The sequence below is a fragment of the Crinia signifera genome, chromosome 7, assembly GCF_055691185.1.
Source record: "Crinia signifera chromosome 7, ASM5569118v1, whole genome shotgun sequence".
In the NCBI taxonomy this organism is placed as follows: Eukaryota; Metazoa; Chordata; class Amphibia; order Anura; family Myobatrachidae; genus Crinia; species Crinia signifera.
Window position 1 is genome coordinate 194,558,328 of NC_139223.1, and position 22,141 is coordinate 194,580,468.

The 22,141-nt window shown below is 46.3% G+C and overlaps 1 protein-coding gene across 3 annotated transcripts in view; it reads right to left on the reverse strand.

The window, feature by feature from the left end:
* RAPGEF4 (Rap guanine nucleotide exchange factor 4) overlaps nt 1–22,141 on the reverse strand; it is a 256,769-nt gene that overhangs the window by 211,036 nt on the left and 23,592 nt on the right. For all 3 annotated transcript variants that reach the window (XM_083154794.1, XM_083154793.1, XM_083154792.1), the window contains exon 4: nt 18,483–18,629. In XM_083154794.1, coding sequence (XP_083010920.1) covers nt 18,483–18,629 — 147 coding nt within the window. The remainder of the gene's footprint in view (nt 1–18,482; nt 18,630–22,141) is intronic.

Here is a 22,141-nt window from a genome sequence, read left to right on the forward strand (position 1 = left end):
CCTTCCTCCCCCCAGTGTCAGTGCATGTCCTCGTGTTCTGCTGCTCCTCTTCCTGTGACTAATGTCTCCCACCTGTACCTTCCTCCCTCTAGTGTCAGTGCATGTCCTCATGTTCTGCTGCTCCTCTTCCTGTGACTAATGTCTCCCACCTGTACCTTCCTCCCCCCAGTGTCAGTGCATGTCCTCGTGTTCTGCTGCTCCTCTTCCTGTGACTAATGTCTCCCACCTGTACCTTCCTCCCTCTAGTGTCAGTGCATGTCCTCATGTTCTGCTGCTCCTCTTCCTGTGACTAATGTCTCCCACCTGTACCTTCCTCCCCCTAGTGTCAGTGCATGTCCTCGTGTTCTGTTGCTCCTCTTCCTGTGACTAATGTCTCCCACCTGTACCTTCCTCCCCCCAGTGTCAGTGCATGTCCTCGTGTTCTGCTGCTCCTCTTCCTGTGACTAATGTCTCCCACCTGTACCTTCCTCCCCCCAGTGTCAGTGCATGTCCTCGTGTTCTGCTGCTCCTCTTCCTGTGACTAATGTCTCCCACCTGTACCTTCCTCCCTCTAGTGTCAGTGCATGTCCTCATGTTCTGCTGCTCCTCTTCCTGTGACTAATGTCTCCCACCTGTACCTTCCTCCCCCTAGTGTCAGTGCATGTCCTCGTGTTCTGTTGCTCCTCTTCCTGTGACTAATGTCTCCCACCTGTACCTTCCTCCCCTCAGTGTCAGTGCATGTCCTCGTGTTCTGCTGCTCCTCTTCCTGTGACTAATGTCTCCCACCTGTACCTTCCTCCCCCTAGTGTCAGTGCATGTCCTCGTGTTCTGCTGCTCCTCTTCCTGTGAAGAATGTCTCCCACCTGTACCTTCCTCCCTCTAGTGTCAGTGCATGTCCTCGTGTTCTGAGGCTCCTCTTCCTGTGAAGAATGTCTCCCACCTGTACCTTGTTAAAACCCTTGATATATTTGAACGTTTCTATCATGTGCCCCCTTTCCCTTCTCTGCTCTAAAGTATACATATTAAGATCTTTTAGTCTTTCCTGGTACGTTTTGTGATGTAGGCCATGCACCATTTTAGTTGCCCTTTTTTGTACAGTCTCTGTATTTATATCCTTCTGGAGATGTGGCCTCCAGAACTGAACACAATACTCTAGATGAGGTCGTACCAATGTGTCATGTTTCGTGAAGCACCAGCAGGAGTGTAACGGAGGGTGGGCGCTTTAATGTAGGGCTGTTGCATGAACGACAGACTGGAGTGAAACAATTCAATAAAATTAAACCTTTTTTAATGAAGATACTGCGGTACAGGATATGAATGATGGCACAATGAATTACTGTAGATATTGATAAATTGGAAGAAGACAATAATAAACAATACTTATTGAAAGAGCTTGAAGATGATTGAGAAGTTGAATGGTTGGATGATTGGATGATTGAATGAAAGATTGGATGATTGGATGAAAGATTGGATGATTGAATGAAGAATTGGATGATTGGACGAAGAAGGGAATGAGAACAAGATGAAGTCCAGTTGAAATCTGTGCTGAATGAGATCGTAGCTGCAGAACCAGGGATGCTGACCACGGATAATAACCGTCAGGAAGCGAGGATGAAGATGACACCCTTTGGGGGGGTAACCTTGTCCTTGTCCTAATAGGCAGTAGAGGATTTCCGTGGATGATATGGTGGAGCAGTAGACGATCAGGATAGACTTTCACCAAAAGATGATAGATGCCTGTAGTGGATACTACAGGGATAGCCAGGAATGTCCAATGATGCTAACGGGTAGAAATCGTTGTACTGACTGCCGGTCTGGCCTGGCTAGTCGGTATTTAAGGGTTGAGCTAAGCAGTGATTGGCTGCACGTGTGACATCACACTTGGAGCCGCACAGCATAGGCTGTGGAAACCAGGAAGATGGCCGCCGCCAGGTGTGGCGACAGAAACCAGCCGGCGGAGAACATACGCGGAGGCACTGCTGCCAGGGCTTCCCAGCCTGAGGCCTAACATGATACGGACACCATCATGCCTCACGCCACCTAGAGCCCGCACGGCAGGAGACCGCACACCACAACTGTTACCCGGCGGTAACAGAGTGACAGAACGCAGACAGCCGGCACGGGCATCAGCAGCGGAGGTGAGGGCCACGACAGAGGGTAACACATCAGAGGTCTGTAGGACCGGGACAGCACAGGAAGCCAGGGTAGCTGAGATGGTGGTCGTGACACAATGACCTATACAGTGGCATTATTACTTCTTTCTTTCTACTGCTGATACCTCTCCCTATGCAACCAAGCATCTGACTTGCCTTCTTCATTGCTTTGTTACATTGCCTCCCTGCTTTTAAGTCCCCTGAAATAGTGACACATACAGTATTATGAGGTATTCCCACTGCTGGCATAATACTGGGTGTATTACTACTACTGCTGACATCAACTGGCACCTTTCTACAAAACCAGGGCCAGGATTGAACGGCCAATCTGAGTAAGCTTCAGCAGGCTGACTGGTGCATAAAAGCATCGATGGCCATAACGTTGATCAGAAGATGTGTCCTCAGACGTAGCACTTGGATCAATAAAATGCATGCAGAAAGCCCCCCCCCCAGGTAAAATCCGCCAGTGTGTGAAGCCAGAGGCAGTCTGTGAGACTGCACTGGCTTCACTGTGACTGGCAGTGACTTCCTATTGGAAGTCCGACCTGCCAGTCACCCAAGGCAGTCCCATTGGGAGTTTTTTCCTCCCTCCAGGATGTCTCAATGGGCTGCTGCAGGGGCAGCCCATAAAATGGGTTCTGCGTATGTGCGGTACCGAGGACGATATTACGCATGAGCCGGACCTGGGACCATGAATATCCTGAAGCAGCCCATTATGCTGGGGACCAGCGCATGCGCAGTACCGAAGAAGCTACTGCGCATGCACCGGTCTCAGGGGCAAGTATGCAAGTATGCCATAGACAATTTTACTACAGCTGGGGGATGAGTCTGAGCTAACTGTATTAATGGATACAAATAGTGTTTTACTGCATGATACAGCATGTGCGCAGCTGTGCCTATGTCCATGATCGGTGCCTATTGTTGTATCTTGACATAATTTTGTTTATTTCAATGAGTCTTGCACACTGAAGATTAGGGGCCAGATTCTCAGCTTCAAAAGTGATCAAATGGAGAGTGATAAACAGCCAGCCAATCAGCTCCTGCCTGACATTTTTGCCTGACAGTCTGTGACATGGCAGGTAGGAGCTGATTGGCTGGCTGTTTATCACTCTCCATTTTATCACTTTTGAAGCTTAGAGGATCTGGCCCTAGGTGTTTTATTTCTCATTCATAAGTGAACTCCTGCAAATATCACTAAATAAATGAGAAATAAAACACCTAAGTGTGCAAGACTCATTGAAATAAACAAAGGTATGTCAAGATACAACACCTATGCACAGAACCCGTTTTTATTGTGAGTAGGATAAAACTTGACAGAATTATTTTATCTTCTTCTTATGTAACATAGTAGTGAAATGCCATCTCATGCGTTCCCGATGTACGAGGCTGTAGTGTGTATCTATCAGCGGTGTGTATCTAGATAGTGTTACATTGTAACGTGTCAGGAAGAGAGCGCAGCCTATACTTGGAGTCCGGAAACGCCTTGAATTTGTTAGCCTACTAAAAACATCCCTGGAGAAAGAATAATATATAAATCTGTCATAACAGGGCCAAGGTAATCAGAAGTGCAACCAAACCTACACACCCATATGTACAAAACACTCCATAACACAGGAGAATAAGGTCAGAAAGTCAATCTACTGTATGGCGTGCAAAACACAAGATATATAGAGCTGGGCCTGACTGATTTGGTGCCCTAGGCAAGATTTTAGCTGGTGCCACTTAAATTATAGCTCAATTGTCACAGTCCCCTCCAACCAAACAGTTGTGCCCTTTGAATAGCTTGCCCGGATCTGGATGAAGTGGCATTACAGTAACTTAAGGGTAGATGTATGAAGCAGTGATAAGGGAGGAGAAGTCAGGCAGAGGAGAAGTGGACCATGGCAACCAATCAGCACTGAGGTAACATCTATCATTTGCATAAAATAAATATATACAGAGCAGCTGATTGGTTGCCATGGGCCACTTCTCCTCTGGCTCACTTCTCCCTTATCACTGCTTCATACATCTACCCCTTAGTACCATAGTAGTTGAGATTGAAAAAAGATGTCCATCAAGTTATTTAGTATTGATTACATTTCCCCAGTGTCAGACTGTAACCTGAGGCGCCCACTGGGGGGAATGCAGTAGTAGGGGCCTATATTTAGGGGTGTGGCCAGTCTCCACAGAGGTGTGGCTAACCGTGAGAGAGCAGGGTCTATGCCCCTTGATAAATATATAAATACTGCTAGACAGTGGGACCTAGCAGTAGTTTCCCCTGTACCCCTGTGGGCCAGTCCAACCTTGCATTTCTCCCACTGATTTTCCTTGCTGGAAAATGGGTGTGGTTTCTGACATGGGTTTTGACAGGTGAACTGGGAGTGGTTTGAATACAGTAGACCAGGATGTGTCCTGTTTTCTCCCAACTTTCTAACACTTGCAGGTATGTTGCTCTATAAATAAAACACACAATAACTTACAGATGACTGCGTACACACAGGCTACTGGGGATTGCACAATAGCAGTGTGTGAATGACAATGCCCACAAGCAATCATTTAGTGTAGCCAGGGGAGAATTAAGGAGAGAGAGAATAAAACCACCTACAGTAGCATCAGGACGACCGCATTGGGTTGTAACTGCTGGCCACGGAGATCCTGGTTAGTGGAAAGCTGCAGTGTTTTACAAGAGGCTCGGAATAACTGCAGTCATATAACACTATGGGGCCTCATCCCTCCCAGTAGTAGTTCACAGATTTAGTGGTCTATTTATGATGCAGTAAAAAGCGTTGAGAAGTGAGCCAGTGGAGAAGTTGCCCAAGACAAGTGCAACCAATCAGCTGCTACATATGCAACACGTATAGTATGCACTTGATAAATGGTACTTCAAAGTTGATTGGTTGCCATGGGTACAGTAACTTCAGCTTATTTCTCTTACCACTGCTTCTTGAATAGACCCCTCAGTTGTTTGTTTTATACCAGGGGTGGGAAACCTCAGGCCCTGGGGCCGTATGCGGCCCCCGTAGCCTGTCTGAGTGGCCCTCTCACCCACCAGGCGGCTTTGTCGGGAGTCAAGTACAGGGGAATTCTTGTGAAAGGTCGGTAGTTCAAGCAAGATTCCTCTTAATCAACAGCAGCCGGAGACTGTCAGTCCTATTCAGCGGCAGCCGCCAAAGCGTGGGACGGCTGCAGCAGGACAATTTGTAAGAGACATTTTTACATATGGCCCCCGAAGGTTCTTTTCCCCATACAAACGGCCCTTGGCACAAAAAAGGTTCCCCACCCCTGTTTTACACTATAGGTCTGAAATCTGTTTACTTGTATTTAATGTGGTTATTACACTAGCCTCCAGTACTGGGGCCCAATACACAAGCCACAAGAACTGAGATCTGATTATTACACTAACCACCTGGACTGCGGTCTGATTATTAAACTAGCCAATAGGACTGAGGTCTGATTAGTACACTAGCCACTAGGATAGGGGTCAGATTATTACACTAGCCACCAGGGCAGGGTTCTGATTATTACACTAGCCACCAGGGCAGGGGCCTGATTATTTCAGTAGACACCAAAACTACAGTATGACACAATCACCATCTTTATTGGCATCTGTGTTTTACACTTGCCACATAGATTGTGGTCTGTCCAATCATTAGTCATCATCATCATTACCCGGAGTGGGACCTGCTTACTGATTGATGCTGAATTATACTGATTACTTATTGATGCTTGAATGTTGACATCAGGATTACTTGATACAAGTAGGAATGTGGTGGGGCAAAAAAACAGGATTATGGAGACTATAAAACAGGTGATTATGGCTCTGGAAAGCTGTTACAATGAAATACTATATATTCATCGCTTCTCTATTTCCATTATTATACAAATAACAGTAGCGCAGAATACTAGATCTCCATAAACACATTCGTACATGATTGCATATCTGCAGTGAGTATACAAAGCCAATCTCACCTTCAGCCAAAGCATTATACAGTGTGAACTGGAAGCCCCTCCAGTGTATTTGTTGACAGTGTTAGTTTTCATTAGACATATAAGCAGCAGAGCCTCAGTGTATGGGAATTTTGTGCTTTGCTGCTGAATGACATTTCCGCGAGCGCAGCTGACTCACCTACAGTAACTCTTCCTATCTCCTGGCTCTCATGTCACAGCACACTTCCCCTGAAGCTAGCTGGCTGTCAGACTTTACTGCTCCCAGAAGCCCACCTCTGCACTACTCAGCAGTATATAATGGTTATGGAAAAAAAACACTTAGACAAACATTCTAACACCAATGGGGATCAGATTAAGCCCTATACAAAATTGTAATTTGGGGGGGGGGCTTCTAAAACAACAAACAGGTCTAACACATTTCTGCGACGACCTTTCTGCCTTCATCTCATAATAATTATCATTGACTTTAAAATATCCTCTAGACAAAAAGGTTACCGCTGCTCCTCAACTCTGTGGGCTGAATTTGTGTGCATTACGCACTGTTGGCCACTAGATGGAGCCTAACAATTCAAGTGTTGCTCCAATTGAGCAATTACCGTCACCGTTGCTGCCAATTTTGTTATGTTGTTCTAACATTTTGATGGGCTGGTAACTAGTCCAGAAATAATACTGATTGTCTATAGCCAGTAACATTAATGGTTCTTTCAGACATAAACCTGTACCCTGGGTTTTTGAGGTGGAACGTGCATCCACCCAGGTTTGGCTTATGTCTAAAAGGGTCTACCAGGGTCCGTGATGACCATGCTCACTATTAGAGTTTTCCCGGGACTTGCAATCTAGGTAGACAACCCAGCTTAGGTCTGACCTGGGTAAAACCTAAAAGAAGCTGATTGGCCAGGAACAGTAGCGCTTGGAGAGGAGATTGACCTTAAACGCCAGGTCACTGGAAGTGTTCAGATTACTTACGCCGGCATCCCAAAGGAAGAAATCCCAACAATGATCAGGTAATTATACTTACCATCCTCCGTCCTCTTCTAACCCTCCCTCTCCGCAGACTAACCCTAACCTCCTCCCCCCCCCCCCCCAGCAACCTGACCATAACCCTCTGTGCTAGTGCTTAACCCTAACCTCCGTAACCCACTGCCTAAACCTTGCCCTCCCTCCCCGCATTCTGACCTAAAGTCCTCCCTAGTGCCTAAACTTACACCCCCTTTCCCCGGCCTAACTGTAACCCACCCCAGTATACTTACATTCAGCATCCCGGCAGTTGGAATTCCAGCACAGGCATCCTTATTCCTGTTGGTCTCCTGGCGGTAGTTGAGACGCCGGCATCAGTATTGTGAACACCGGCATCCCGACCGGCAGGATGCTGAACAGTGTGAACTGGGGTGACATTATTCACGTCGTCATCCATGTATAAAAGGGGTTCAAACCATGTCCCGGTTCAGAGCCAGGTTTTTGTTTTGTTTTTGGGGGGGGGGGGGGGGGGGGGTCATATCTGTTACCAACACTTGCTTGATTTACTACCCAAGTGGACAGCTACCGGGAGTAGTAACAGTGGTAGCAGCGCAAGCCACCTTACCCAAAGCAAGGCCAGTGAAGCAAGTCCGCGACGGTGCATATTTGTACTGATGGTGGTCACATAACACCGAATACACAAAACATAGCCAAAAAAACTCGAGTTGATGTTTTTTGTCTCGACCATTGTCATGTCGACCTTTTCACCCTGTCGAACTTAACCACTGTCAACTTTTTATCGGTCAACCTTTTGTACCTGTCAACCTACAGTAATACACGTAGACCTTACGTTATGGACCTATTGACTAGCTAGATGTAGAACTATTATCATAACACACCCACCAAAGTAATGGCATAAAATGTAGAACTAAAAACAGTGACACATTTTTTTGTTCTAGTAAAACTATTTAAGAAAAACAATAAAACATAAATAAACTTAATATGATCAAACCCCTCCTAATACGTCTCGTTAACAATGAAAGATTCTTCAGTATCTAAATTGATAGAGGTAATTATTCCAAGTTTGATTGGGAAAGTCAAAGATAAAACCCGAAGAGTCTACGGGTCCCCCAAGACACAGAGTCAGCTGGTAAATTTACCGTTCCTAATCGCAATCTTTTGATAATAATTTCATATATTCACGGACTTTATTAGCAAGCGTCGGCGTGTCGTCAAGTGTAATTCACCATTGATAGAGTGATAACTACATCCCAGTCAACATATTTCGCAGCTGAATAGAGATAGCATAGGTAATTCCTGGCAGAGAAAAACAAGGTTTTATTAGCCAAATCTCTCTTCTGAAAAAGATTCTCATTTTAGTTAACGGTGGTTTGATTCAATATCTGCAAATTTTCAGGGCAATTATATTTTTTTTGTGTTAAGATTGTGTTCCGGGTTCAAAGGGACCAAAACCTGAGGTTCTAGTATGAGCACAGAGATAATACTGACACCTTGGATGAATACCTTGCTCTCCATAGAATTACAAAGAGAAGAGATAAAACATTATTTAAATTTGAATACAACATCTCTGTGTAATGCATCACTAATTCTCTGATGTAATATATGAAAAGGAATGGTAATGAATACTATAGAGATGTATTCGCAGGAAATGTTTTACAGTATTTAACTATTGTATTGCCTATGCATAATGGAACCACAGAGGTAGAGTTTCTAAAACTTGCAAAGATGGAAGAGTTGCCCATGGCAACCAATAATATTCTACCTATTCTGTTTGTAGTAGTCTAGAAAATAATAGCTAAAATCTTATTAGTTGCTAAAATGGATGAACAAAATATCATACTCACATTAATACCTCTTTCACATTAGAAAATGCAGGGACTTACCCGGGAATAAAGCCCAGGGATCAAACAGGGACATTCCCGGGTTGGCCCCTTTAACACCAGCCTAGTCACTGCATTTTCTGGTATGAGGGGGGGAGAGACAGCGCTGGGAGTGCGCCTATGTGCAGCAGCGGGGATCCGGGCAGCGGTGGCTGGAAACGCTGCTGAATTTGAAAATATTTTTAAAAGGCTGGCTGGAAGCTGATTGGCTGACAGCGTCCGGCCAGTCTTTTCAATATGTTTTCAAATTCAGCAGTGCTTACGGCCCTGCCACCGAGCAGAAAGCACCACAAGCTCCCAGCCATCACTGCCCGGATCCCCGCAGTCTGGACTCCGCTGCCCACCACCCACTGCTCGTACCCTGCTGCCTGGATCCCACTGCCCACCACCCGTTTCACACCAGCCAGTAACCCACGCTGGTCACTGGAGCAATCCTGGTAGCTAGCAGGGTTGAAATCCCGGCAAATTTTCACATGGATTTGGCCCGGGAACATTTCACACCAGCACTAGTCGCGGGTTGTTCCTGGGGCCAACCCGGGAACTTTGGCTGGTGTAAAAGGGGTATGAACTAAAGGGCACATGCAATTGGAAATGTTATGCACTTCAAAGTACATGCTCGTAAATGTTATAAAACATTCCTTTGAAAGGTAAAAACTATCTCTTTTAAATCTCAAATCCACTGGCATGGTATTCCTGTGTTCTGTTAGTGCCTTTGTAGCATCAAATGTTCTGCAGTTAGGATACCTTGGTTCTAATGACGCCATGCCAACTTGTGATGTCATTAATGTTCGGTAATGTTCTTTCAGCTTGGCAGATTTTTTTAAATGCTACGTGCTATATGTAATGCATATAATTGACAGTAAGGGACTGAAGTCAGTGGAGTGATGGCTTGATAAGCGGGAGAAAAACGCTAGCCTACCCCAACACATGAAATGTGTTTTCATTTCATACAAGGTTTCACTGACATATCAGCTTGCTTGTTTTTGAGTTACTTGTTGATATATTTGTTTTATACAGTCAATCCTTTTTAAGTGGGATATCAATTGACAGCATGTTTACTTTCACCTAAAGAGGTATCTCAGGTATCCGGTTTCTAACTTATCCAGGTTCAAGAAGTATTTCTCCCTTGGGGCCAGATGTATCAAGCTTCAAAAAGTGATAAAGGGCCAGCCAATCAGCTCCTACCTGTCATTTTTCAAGCCCAGCCTGTAACATGACAGGTAGGAGCTGATTGGCTGGCTGTTTATCACTCTCCGTTTTATTACTTTTTGAAGCTTGATACAGTACATCTGGCTATTATAGAGGTTCTCCCTTATTCAGGTAACAGTACTTGTTTCCCTTACAGAGTCGCCTAAATACTAAATATATATATACTAGGTGATTCATCGTGCCCTACGGGCGCTCTTCACACAGGCGTAAGGGGCTGCGCCCCCTTAATTTGTGAATGTTTGTATTGTGAGAAATATGGTTAGAATTGTATGTAAGATGCCCTGTATTGCAACTTGAGTTATAGGTGAAATGTGTTAAATAGAGAGCATATGATTTGGAAAAGGGTGTGTATCGCGGGAGGGGGGTTGCAGGGGTCCGCGAATCGCGGGAGGGGGGGTCGCGGGGGTGCCATGAATCGCGGGAGGGGGGCATGAATTGCGTGAGGGGGGTCTGGGAATCGCGGTAGGGGGGTCGCGATGGTCCGCGAATCGCGGGAGGGGGGGTCGCGGTGGTCCACGAATCGCGGGAGGTGGGGTCGCGGGGGGTGCCGTGAATCGCGGGAAGAGGGGTCGCTAGAATCCACTAATTGCGGGAGGGGGGGGGGTGTGGGGATCCGTGAATCGCGGGAGGGGGGGGTGCGAATCGAGGGAGGGGGTTGGTGGGGGTGCCGCTCACCTACAACATGGTGGATGGTGGGCGTGTACTGTAGCCATGGCTGGGCGGGGGGTGGTGGTGTGTATAACACTGGTCTTTTCCCTAGGGGGGGCGGGTATGTGTATGATGCTGGGTGGGAACTTTGTGTGTATAATGCTGTCAATCACTCTTGTAACCCCACCCAGAGTTATACACACAGGGGATGAGTGACAGATCGGGCTAAATATATAAGAGATACATTACAGCATGTACATGCTTGGTTTCCGTGTCCCTTCTGACATCACTAATTGGAAGTAGAGATTTGTCAAAACCTGTACTAATCCCAAGTTCAGAGGTTCTAAAGATAGTTGCTTCATTTATAGAGGGAAATAAACTGCACTACCCTCACTTATACCCCTTTTCACATTTGCAAATGACGGGTCGCATAAGGTATTTGGACCGGGCGAGAGCCCCTGCAGCGCTTGAAACTAACACTACCTCCTTCCTATAGTGTAAACAGGACCAGAGTTGCTCAACCCAGGTTACCCATTTATATACTGCCCAGCAACCTGAGTCTGACCCGGGTAAGACCCTTCTTTTAACCCGGGTCGGAATGCTGGGTTGCTGAACCTGGGTTTTTCCAAATGGCGCTTTCACACGGCACAGAGACCTGGGTCGACCCGGGTTATTTGTGTGGTGTGAATGGGGTATTATAGAGGTCCTTACAGCAATCGTCTGATATAGAGGTGATTATTCTTAAATATCAGTCTTAAATATCAGCCATTTATCCAAGTCCCATTTATCTAGGCTGGACTGTATTTGTTTTTCTTTTTTTGGATAATGTTGCGGAATACCTTCATGATCGTCACCAAATTCAATGTAACTCGATTATTATGTGCAGCATGCAAACTGTTAGAACATCTAAGTGTAGTAAGACTGGAACAGGGGAACGCACAGTAAATCTGCCAAATGATGAGCGGATTGTCTACTATCAACTTTACTTCCTGCCCAACAAGAATAGTTTGCACGGTGTGCATCAAAGAGCAAACTGTAAATCCAGAGGAAACTGGACTGACAGATCTAAACTATTCTAATTATAATACTCTTCCTGATCCCAGCATTCTGACTGTGTACTGTAAGGAAGGAAATGGGAGGCGTAGACACATTTCACAAATTCTATTGTAATACAGCACTAGTCTGTTTTGATTTTGTCTAAAGCCTGACTAGGAGTTGCCGCAGGAACAGTCCTGCGTCATTTGTAGGGATGGCCATCGGTGTGATCACCATCGATGGTTGTCATAGATGGTGTTAGTGTACATGGTCATCGATGGTAGCATACTATCAAATGGATAACCATTGATGGTTTTACTTATCGATGGTCATCCCTTTTCTTTGACTGGGTCGTGGGCCAATCAGAACCTGGGGGTGGATCTTCCTAGGTGTCGGAGACAAAGCTATTTTCTGAGTCGTGACATTGATGGAGGGAAACCTTGTTCTCCCCAGCTATGGCAAAACTTTTCTATGTTGACCATAAACCATCGATGATTACAAATTATCGATGTTCAATGGCCATCCCTAGTCATTTTTATTTACCTAACACAGGCATGGGCTGTTGTGGAGCCGCAAGTCCTAGTATATGGTGCCAGCCAGGGATTGTCTGTGTGTGTGCTGCAATATGTATTCATCAGTAGCTGGAGAACCACAACTTGGCTTAAGCCAGTTCTAGAATGTAAAATTTATTAGAGGAAAGAGAGAATGTCACTAGGGTGGTGCACTTCAGAAAAAAGAAAACTTTACACTTAAAATGTAACTTTTAATAGGATCAGCTAATAAAATGTTGCGAAATATGGACTAAAACAACACATATAAGACACGGACAGTGTAGTAAAAAAGGATACAAGATCCTTACACAGTGATCCCCACTGACCAGCCCTCCTTTATAATTCTTAATAATATATTGGTTTTAATTAGTGCGCGTTGTAGATAATACACAGATTTTTATTTATCCTGTAGATGTCCCGCTTAGTAAGATACAAGGGAATTGCAATACGATATCCCATATAATGCGGTGGCAATACAGGTACTGGTATGTAGAACAAGTGCTTCACGTATATGAGATAGGTAATACAGCTCGGAGCCTGTAATTTGTGGCAGCGTGCATGTATTTCCCTAATGCTGGCTGGGTTCAACCTGGGTAGCCAACTCCATGTGCTGGCAGCTAAGTCAGCACTGGAGTTCCCGGCTATCTGAGGGGACCCGCCGCCACTTCTTGCGGTATAGGGGTGTCAGGTACGTGCCGGAGTGTCAGGTGATAACACTGCTGGACAGACACTGCCCTATCAGGAGCTGCGGTGAGTGGCGCCACCACACCGCTTCTCAAGCTCCACGGACTCACTGGAAAGTGACGCCCGTTGAAAACGCTGCACTGATTAAACTAAACATATACAAAATGCATTTCAAGAGGGGAGGGGAGGCAGGGGGGTTTACACTGCGGCGCAGTCGGTCTGCGTACGCTTCGCAATTAAGCTTCGTTAGGACCAGTTCTAGAATGTGACTCTCCAGCTATAAATACAATCATTCATTCCAGATCTACAGGCCCTGTGCCACTACATTAGTTTTATTCCAAATGCAGTCATTCCCAAGCAGCATGTCTTGGAAATTCCAGTTAGCCCTCAAGTAGCTTTACCAGCTTAGCCCTTAAATTCTGGACACATATATTAATTACACAGGTTCTGTGTAATTAATATGTGTCCAAAATTAAAGGGATCTGAACTGACTTTTATTAACGTCAGAGATGGCCAAAAAGAGGGCGGGCACTGAAGTCATGTGATATCTGCCACCCGCCATGAGTAGGCATCGAACCGCCTGTATTCCCCTCTCCATCCCCTGCCGGGGCCAACGCATCAGCGAGTGCGATACTCACCAAAGGCGTTCCCAGGGGGGGACTGCACATGAGCAAATTCTCCCGTGCTTATGCGCAGACCCAATTGGAAAAAGGGCTGAATTCGGCGTCGCTTGATTGAGCCTGAATCAGGCCGTATATCCGCAATCCCAATGGTAGGTGCATTTGGGCAAAATTGAATGCTGCACACAACTGCAGATTTTTCATTACTGAATGACCCATTTGAAATGTAAATGAGCTCATTAACCTCTTAATGCCTGAGTTACTTTTACATAGTTGCCTACCCTCCTGCATTCTGCAGGAGACTCCCCGACATAGAAGCAATCTCCCTCTCTCCCTCATTAGTCTAGCAATCTCCCTCATGTCACCTGGCCCACATTACACTGTTACATCATAGTTACCTCCCCTCCTGCATTCTGCAGGAGACTCCCTGACATAACAGCAATCTCCCTCTCTCCCTCATTAGTCTAGTAATCTCCCTCATGTCACCTAGCCCACATTACACTGTGACATCATAGTTACCTCCCCTCCTGCATTCTGCAGGAGACTCCCTGAAATAACAGCAATCTCCCTCTCTCCCTCATTAGTCTGACAATCTCCCTAATGTCACCTAGCCCACATTTCACTGTCAAATTTTTGGGGAAAAAAGGAATGAGAGACAGATACATTTACATTGAATCATCAGCACCATATTCCAGCACTTTACCAAGTATAGTAGCTCTTACTAACTGCTTTGTGGCTCATCTACATTTGGATATAAGTCATTTAAAAAGGTTCCTCTCAGATGTAGCAGTACACACCCACGCTTCTAGGTGCCACGTTCACAATCTCTTTTCACGCGAGGGAACGCAGATCACTTTACATGTATTACGTGTCCGCTCGCCACGCTTCGGGCTCGGTGGCTCGCTGCGCTCGCCACACTATATAAAATCAACTCCACGCCGATGTGGGTAGTGGGGGTATGAAAATGTCGGAGAACGCGTTCCGCTGCGCTCGCCACGCTTCGGGGTGGCGTGTATAATGGGGGAGGGGTGCCTAAAACCTCTTGGTATGTCATACAATCATATTATTGTAGAGCAGTGAATAAATGACATAAAAAAATTGCATCGCATAGCACTGCACTAAAATGGCCCATGGCGATTTCACTACGCAGAATAGCCCACTAAGCAATTATCTTAGTGGGCGCCATGCTAGGAAACAAGTACCATCGCCATATATGGAACTAGACACGCACTTTGGGTGGAGCATGACACGCCCCCTCAATGGGGCACTATGCAAAATTCTATTACCAACTATAACCTCTCTGAAACTAGTTTTCAAAAGTAGGCAAGTATGCTTTTGTATCTTTACACCCCAGGCGAATGGGCCACATCCGAGGCAAAAAAACTAATAGGAAGGAACGTCAGACTTTTTACCATTAATACCGTGACAAGAGCTGACATTCTCCCCCATACTACAAAGACATAGTAACCGCAGGATTTGTTTGTTTGTAAGACGACATCTTCACCTTTGACATGTAATTCTTCCGAGTAAACCAGCCTACTCTTAGTTAATGCATTTTTTTGTGACTGTCAGCACCCTTTTGACAAGATATTTGTAGACAGAAGCTGCCAAGGCTATGCCAGAAATAACACAGTACGTCGCGCTGCATTTCTCCTCCTAAATCTTAAAGTCTGTCTTGAAAAAAAATGTAAGATTCTCGCCCATCTTCCTCAGAACCTTGGTGTAATCAAAAGGTGACCTCTGCACGATATCTTCCAGGTCACTTAAAGGAGAAAGGGTTTAATCAGTCTCTAAGATTTTGTGTTTTGTGTCAGAGTATATCGTAGACCAAGCACATCTGCACAACATTGCAATATAAAAACTGTCCACTAATCATATAAATATTTTAGTAATCTCTGACCTGAGATGCCTCGCAAACTCCATTACGGTCTAAGCTATGGAAGTGGAGCGTAGTCAGGGAACCTTCTTTGTGACAGGACTGTGAGCTGTCCAATCATCTATAAATGATTTACTGTATAACAGCCCCGCTAGCTGTACGTCCGGAATCCTGTAAGTTATGAGAAAGCTTTATCCCATTGATTGTTTTAGGAAGGATTTTCACAGTCCTCCGCTGATTCTTTGGCATTTATCATCTGCGAAAGACTAAGGCCCATTTATCATGGATCACATTTACAATGCGATCTGGGCAGAATGTTACTGCCCAGGATCAGCAATCCCATCGGAGGTATGTATCATAACTGAGGGCGCAGGGACAGGGCTCCGAAAAGAGCCCGTGCCTGCAAAGTCCTGAGCCAGAAGCCGGGGGCTATGCACATGCGCGGTTAGTGCTGTGCTGCCTGCCCCCCCCCCCACTGACCCCGCAGAGCAGGGGCTGGCTGGCAACTTTTAGCCTAGGGGGCAAGTCCAGAGCACAGGCCCATAAGAACCCCCCCACCGAAGTTACGATCGCAATGCGTGATGGCCCAAATTTTTTTTTTTAAACATTTGCTCCATCAGAGGTGAAGGGGGGGGGGGGGGTGTTCTTATGGGCCTGTGCTCTGGACTGGGGCTGGGAAAAACACCTGCATAATAATAACAACAACAAAAACAGGACACCACAGGCAGCTCCATCTGCATAATACAAGGACACCACAGGCTGCTCCTCCTGCATAATAACAGGAGGACAAACCAGGCTGCTCCCATGTATAGAAACAACAGTACTCCACAGGCTCACACATACATAGCTATATATATTTAGGCACCTCATCCTATTAAAACAATAAAACAAGGCACAGACACCCGACCTCCCCAGCCCTGCGCCTATCTTCACACTGCTATGATGCCCACACACACACCGATCCCGGTGGTGCGATGCTATGCGATGGGGTGCGCGCTCCCGCTACAAAAAGTATGTGCTGCACATACTTTTTGTACTAGCTTTTTATCGCACAGCATCGCATCGCATGCACATCGCATGCACAAGGCATACGATGCAATGCTATGTGTGCTAGTTAAGCCCACAACGCACGCCGGGATCGATGCATCTGTGGGCACCTTAACAAACTGCAGTTTGCTAAAGCAGCATGTGTCCGAGTCTGAACCTGCCATCTCCTCTCTTCCCCCTCCGTCCTCGGTCATACGTGCAGATTGACTCATATTTGGCTGTTGCTGGAGGCAGTCAAGGCAGTTGTTCCGCACTGAGGACATGTCCTCAGTGCAGGGGGCCGGCGGACATTTTTCTGTAGCCGCGGAGCAGTTGAAACTCAGGAGGAGTGTTGAATGCAGGAAGGAATACAATGGACAGCGTCACGGCCCACAGCACTAACTGGGTAAGCGGCCCGGGGGGCACATGGCACCCTGCCCCCCGGCCCAGCCCGCCCCTGCCGCAAAGTGCATAGTGGTGCAGTGTTCAGGTGTCAGAGCTTTTCAGGTATATAAATGAAAATAATGCTTACATAACTGTTGCCAGCAATCATAAACTAAACAGAAAACAACAAACTACTGTATATGGCTTCCATGCAGGACACTACAGGGGGTATTCAATGTGTGCCAATATTTCCGACGGTCTGTATGCAAACTCTCACTTACATTTCTGTACTGTTCCCACAGGAGGCACCCATGGCCTTCCAAAATGTCCAAAATGTCATTTGTTTTCTGCGATCCCCGACGTTTAACCCCCTCGCTGGCCACATTGAATACACCCCATTGACTGCCACTGCAACCTAATTGGCTTTCACAGCCATACGTGGGATGGATCCACACTGGTCTGGGTGTAGTCCCACCAGGACTGGTTACACTCGAGGAATTATATGTGGTTACATCTCCTTTTTCTTCCCTGCATGTGCGGATCCCTCCAGCTCCAGAGAAATCAGGGATCACTACTGCCATCTATGCTAATATAGACTGTCTGTCTGTCTGTCTGTCTATCTATGTGCAATTTAATATTATTAGTAGTATTATTATCTTTTAATTGTTAGGTTCTGATAGCTACCATAATAAATAATAGCCAAAAAGTACACAACATAAATACAGTGCACAGCAAAAAATAGTACAAAGGACAAATACATATATTGCAATAAAGCCGCAGACTAGAAATGACACGTACAGGACAAAGGACAGGGAAACTTAGTACCCGTGTTCTATCATGCACACAGCGTCTATTCATGGGTGACAGGGGTGGGACTCCCAAATGCCCCTCCCCCACCACGGGACACTGCCGGCCCTGTGCGGGGCGTGGCAAACTCCTCAAAAAACGGGACGTTCCCGCAACAAGCGGGACAGTTGGGAGGTACTGTATGCGGTAGAGTAAGCAGGAAGGGGTGAGTTGCAGGGGAGGTACAAAATTAAGATACATATATGTGTACAATCCCAATAAATGTCTAAATATTGTACGGCGGTTTACGCATTTTTAGCTGGAAAGCTACACGAGTCCCCATTCCATTCTATTTCTCATTATTCAATACTGGATCCCCCTTAAAGAACAAGTCTGTCAATCTACCGCTGATATGAGACAACTGAGAACCCATCCACAAACACTACATATGTCTCCACAGCTGACACACAATATAATGCCGTTCCTACTGCCGATCTGGCATCTCCCAGCAACTGTTACTTTCTGCGTCTCCATTTGTTATTTACAGCTTTCATATGTCGCTCTGCAAATATCCACTCACTACAACCGTCTCAATATGGAATGTGTCAACCGCATTTCCAAATTCCTCCTAAATGATTTCCCTTCAACAAATGTCATTAAACGATTTCACAGACGACATACAAACATGGCAGTAATGATAGTATACGCCATCCTGTCTAGTGTTCTTAGGTTGACTTCATGCTTACCTCCCACAGAGCTTTAAAGTCTTTCTGTTCGATGCGTAGGAGTTCGCTGAATTCCCTGGTAACAATTGTGGCATGTCGGGGAGTGTTGTCCAGTATTGACTCTCCAAAAGCTGTCCCGACTCCCAACGTACATATGATGACTGCATCCTGTTATGAAAGAGATAGAATGTAAAGTTGTCTAAATACAGTAAAGCAATCTCCCCAGCCGGATTAAAATGTTACAAATGTATCAATCAGTCATTTGGATTGGCATCAATTTGAAATGTTATTGACTACCGCTATTTAAACTCTACCCATACATTGGTGAAATGTCCGTTCCCCTTGCCACCCCTCATAGCTCTTACTGGCTTCCGTAACCATGGACACATCCTCTTCTCTCTCCAAAGCCATTACACAGAGCCACTTATGATAGTCTATCAGTGCCCCTCCATGCTCCAAGCCCAAATCTGACTGATAACCCCTCTGGGTGCAAGAGAGAGAAAAGGGAGATAGAGATGAGAGAATTCCTGGGGATGGGACAGTGGACAAAGATGAGAGATAGATTATTCCATCCTGTCTGTGTCTCCCACACCCAATGAGTTCTTCCCACAGGTGACTACACTGGGGAGCAGTGGGAGTGATAAGATGAGTAGGGGACAGCAATGAGAGAGAGAGAGGATCAGGCACAGAAGAGATGGACATAGATAAGAAAAAGAGGCAAAGGTTGGTAGAACAGAGATTAGAGAGAGACAAACTCCCTTCCTGTCAGTACCCCCACCTGCAACTCTAATACTCTAACACACCTGCCCCCTAATTAGTGGGCAGCTCCAGCGCTCGCCAGATCCCTTCCGCTGACGAGCGCTGGCAGAGAGACGCTCCATCTGATTGGGACTCCCGGCTCAGGGATACGGGCAGGGTTTGGGGGGGGGGGGGTGCGGGGAGGCAGCGGGGACCAGCGGGGAGGCAGCGGAGAGCTCAGTTGGACTGGGGCGGGCAAGCATCTTGAGCGTGCGCGCCCCCTTCCGGCGGCTGAATGACAGGCGCTACATCTGTACTCTCCCCCCACTTGAAGCTCCTCTAACACCTGTAGAACCAACCACTTACGAAAAGTATGTCACACGCTTTATACTTGGACTCTTTTGTGTACATAGCCAGGAATTCATTTCTTCACAGAATCATTGACATTTAACCAATAGACTGTATCTGGCCATTGTGATCCTTTTACTGCATTATTTGCTGTTTTTCTGCAATAGGCATCTAAATAAAATGGGGGCTTTAAATGATTGTGTGCGGATCTAATTCCTGTCCCGCGAATGCACAACCCACACATCTCACTTCCACATCCCACTGTGAGGTGATTAATGAATGACAGTATAGCTACAGTACCATTATGTATGTTACATCTCTTCTCTTGGCTACCTGCACTATAGAGGTGACAACATCTATAACAAGTCCTCTGTACAATCACCTGCACCACAATGCCAATGTTGACATGTGCAAAAACAATGGTGTGGGTTTTATCCTGATCTGTGGGTTCCCAAATGCAGTTACCAGGGCTGCCATTAGAATTTGGGGGCCCTGGACTGACAATATAGGCAGTGCTCCATCCCGATCCCCCGCCATGCCTGGTGAGACCTCCGGTGTCCCCAGCACTGGCTGCACTACTCTACCGCTACATTGCTTCAAGGGAAATGTGAACCTTGTTTATGACAAATTATACATGAAAGACTCCAGTCCTGGGCCCCCATTCTGTCCAAGCCAGGGACTAAAGTCCTGTTAGTCCCTGGCAGTTAAGATGTCCATACACAGGTCCGATTTGGCCTGTTTTCATTCGTATGGATCGGCCTGATGTATCGGATGCAAACTGGCCAAATTGGAGGTGTTTGACAGAGGATATCTCTCAGCCAATCAGTGACTGCCCATTCATTTGAATGGGAGTTTTGAGATCTGTCCACCCTCTGCTACCGCAGCCTGTTCCCTACTCCCCGGCAGTCCTTGCATGCAAGGCATCGCATGCAATTTATCACATGTAAAAAATGACAAATCAAATGGCAAATCATATGTATAGATGGAACAGCTGTCAATGGAGCTGCTCCTGGAGATAGAATCGGCCTTGAGTCATCCAGCAGATGCACACACGTGCCCTTGTTCCGTCGGAGCCCTCCGCTGCCGGTCCCCTGCACCTCCCCGCAGCCCCCACCAGCTGCCCCCACTCCCTGACAGTCTCCCTGAAGGGGAGATGGGCAGAGAAGCCACTCCCCGATGGGAACGTGCAAGCGAGTGAGACGCTCACTCGTCCCTATCCAATGGACTCCTGTCCGCCAGCCTGCGCTCCATCTGTAGTCCTACCAGGGAGCTGTCGCTGAAATTGAAGGGAAATCAGGTCTGACTTGTTCGTCGGAAGTGGGAAAAGATCTCAACCAAATATGGTCAGGGTTGCACAGGGTAATTTGGGCAAATCATGGCAGTTATTTTATCCCAATTTTGCACTTTTCACTAAACGTTAAAGCTGACCCTATATAGCAGGGATTTTCAGCAGCGACTGTGGAACTACACGTCCCAGCATGTCCTGGTAGCAAAACTGTGGCTGGGCATGTTGGGATGTGTAGTTCCACAGCCGTTGAAGGGCTACATGTGAATCCCCTTGCTCTAAAGGGAGTACAGTATGTTAGACTGTTTTACCCTGTACCACACCTTTTCCCTATGTCTCTGTTTTGCTTTTTCCTCTAACAACAACAGGTTACTGAAATGTTTTTGCATGAAAAACTCAGATAAAATAATGAACTATCAGATTCCAAACGTAGACACATGTTTATTATTTATATAAAATAGATTTATTTTAATTTTGTCATACAGAAATCAGTGTATGTACTATTAAAGTGACTGCAAGAACAGGTCCCATTACAAACTAACAATGCACTGCCACCTAGTGGACAATCACAGGAATGATGATTTTTGTACTCAAGAAAAAATAACTCAAAGCTAAGACAGCAACATTTTGATATATTTACATTGTTAGTTGCATATGCAAATACCCAGCAATAAGTTGGACTGCACTCAGAGAAGTAACTATGGCCTACTGTATGTGGCATGAGCTGTAGTGGTTGGGTTTACAAGTGTACTAAGTGGTCATAAGGCTTGGATGGGCCTCTGCATCCTTTATGTAAGGGAGTACATACAGTATATTGGCAATTCTGGCATGTAATACATTCTCATTTCATACTTTGATACAAGCGAAAGCAGAGCCACAAAAGATATGTTTAATGCTATCTCAGGTAATTTAGGGGAAAGGTACATTTTCATATATATTGGGGCGCCGCCCTCCGCATGCAGTACCGCCCCCCTCGCACGTAGTACCCCCGCACGGCTGCGAATGGATGATTTACATAATCAACCATTCGCAGGCGGGGAGAAATCATTCGTCACTGTAATCTGCAGGCGCCCTGTGCAAGGACAGGGCGGGCAGCTGGCATCCGGTGATCCGTCTGTCATGGCCTCATTAGCCTGAGAATGCCCAGCGTTCTCATGGGAACGCCCATGGAACGCTGGGCGTTCCCATATGCTAACGGGACTGGCCGGCACCCCCGCCCTCCTCCACCCCCCGCTCGGAGTGTAGGGTGCGTGCACCCAGCGAACTGAAAGTTCACCGTGGGTGCACGCACCCTGTGTCTGCACATGCG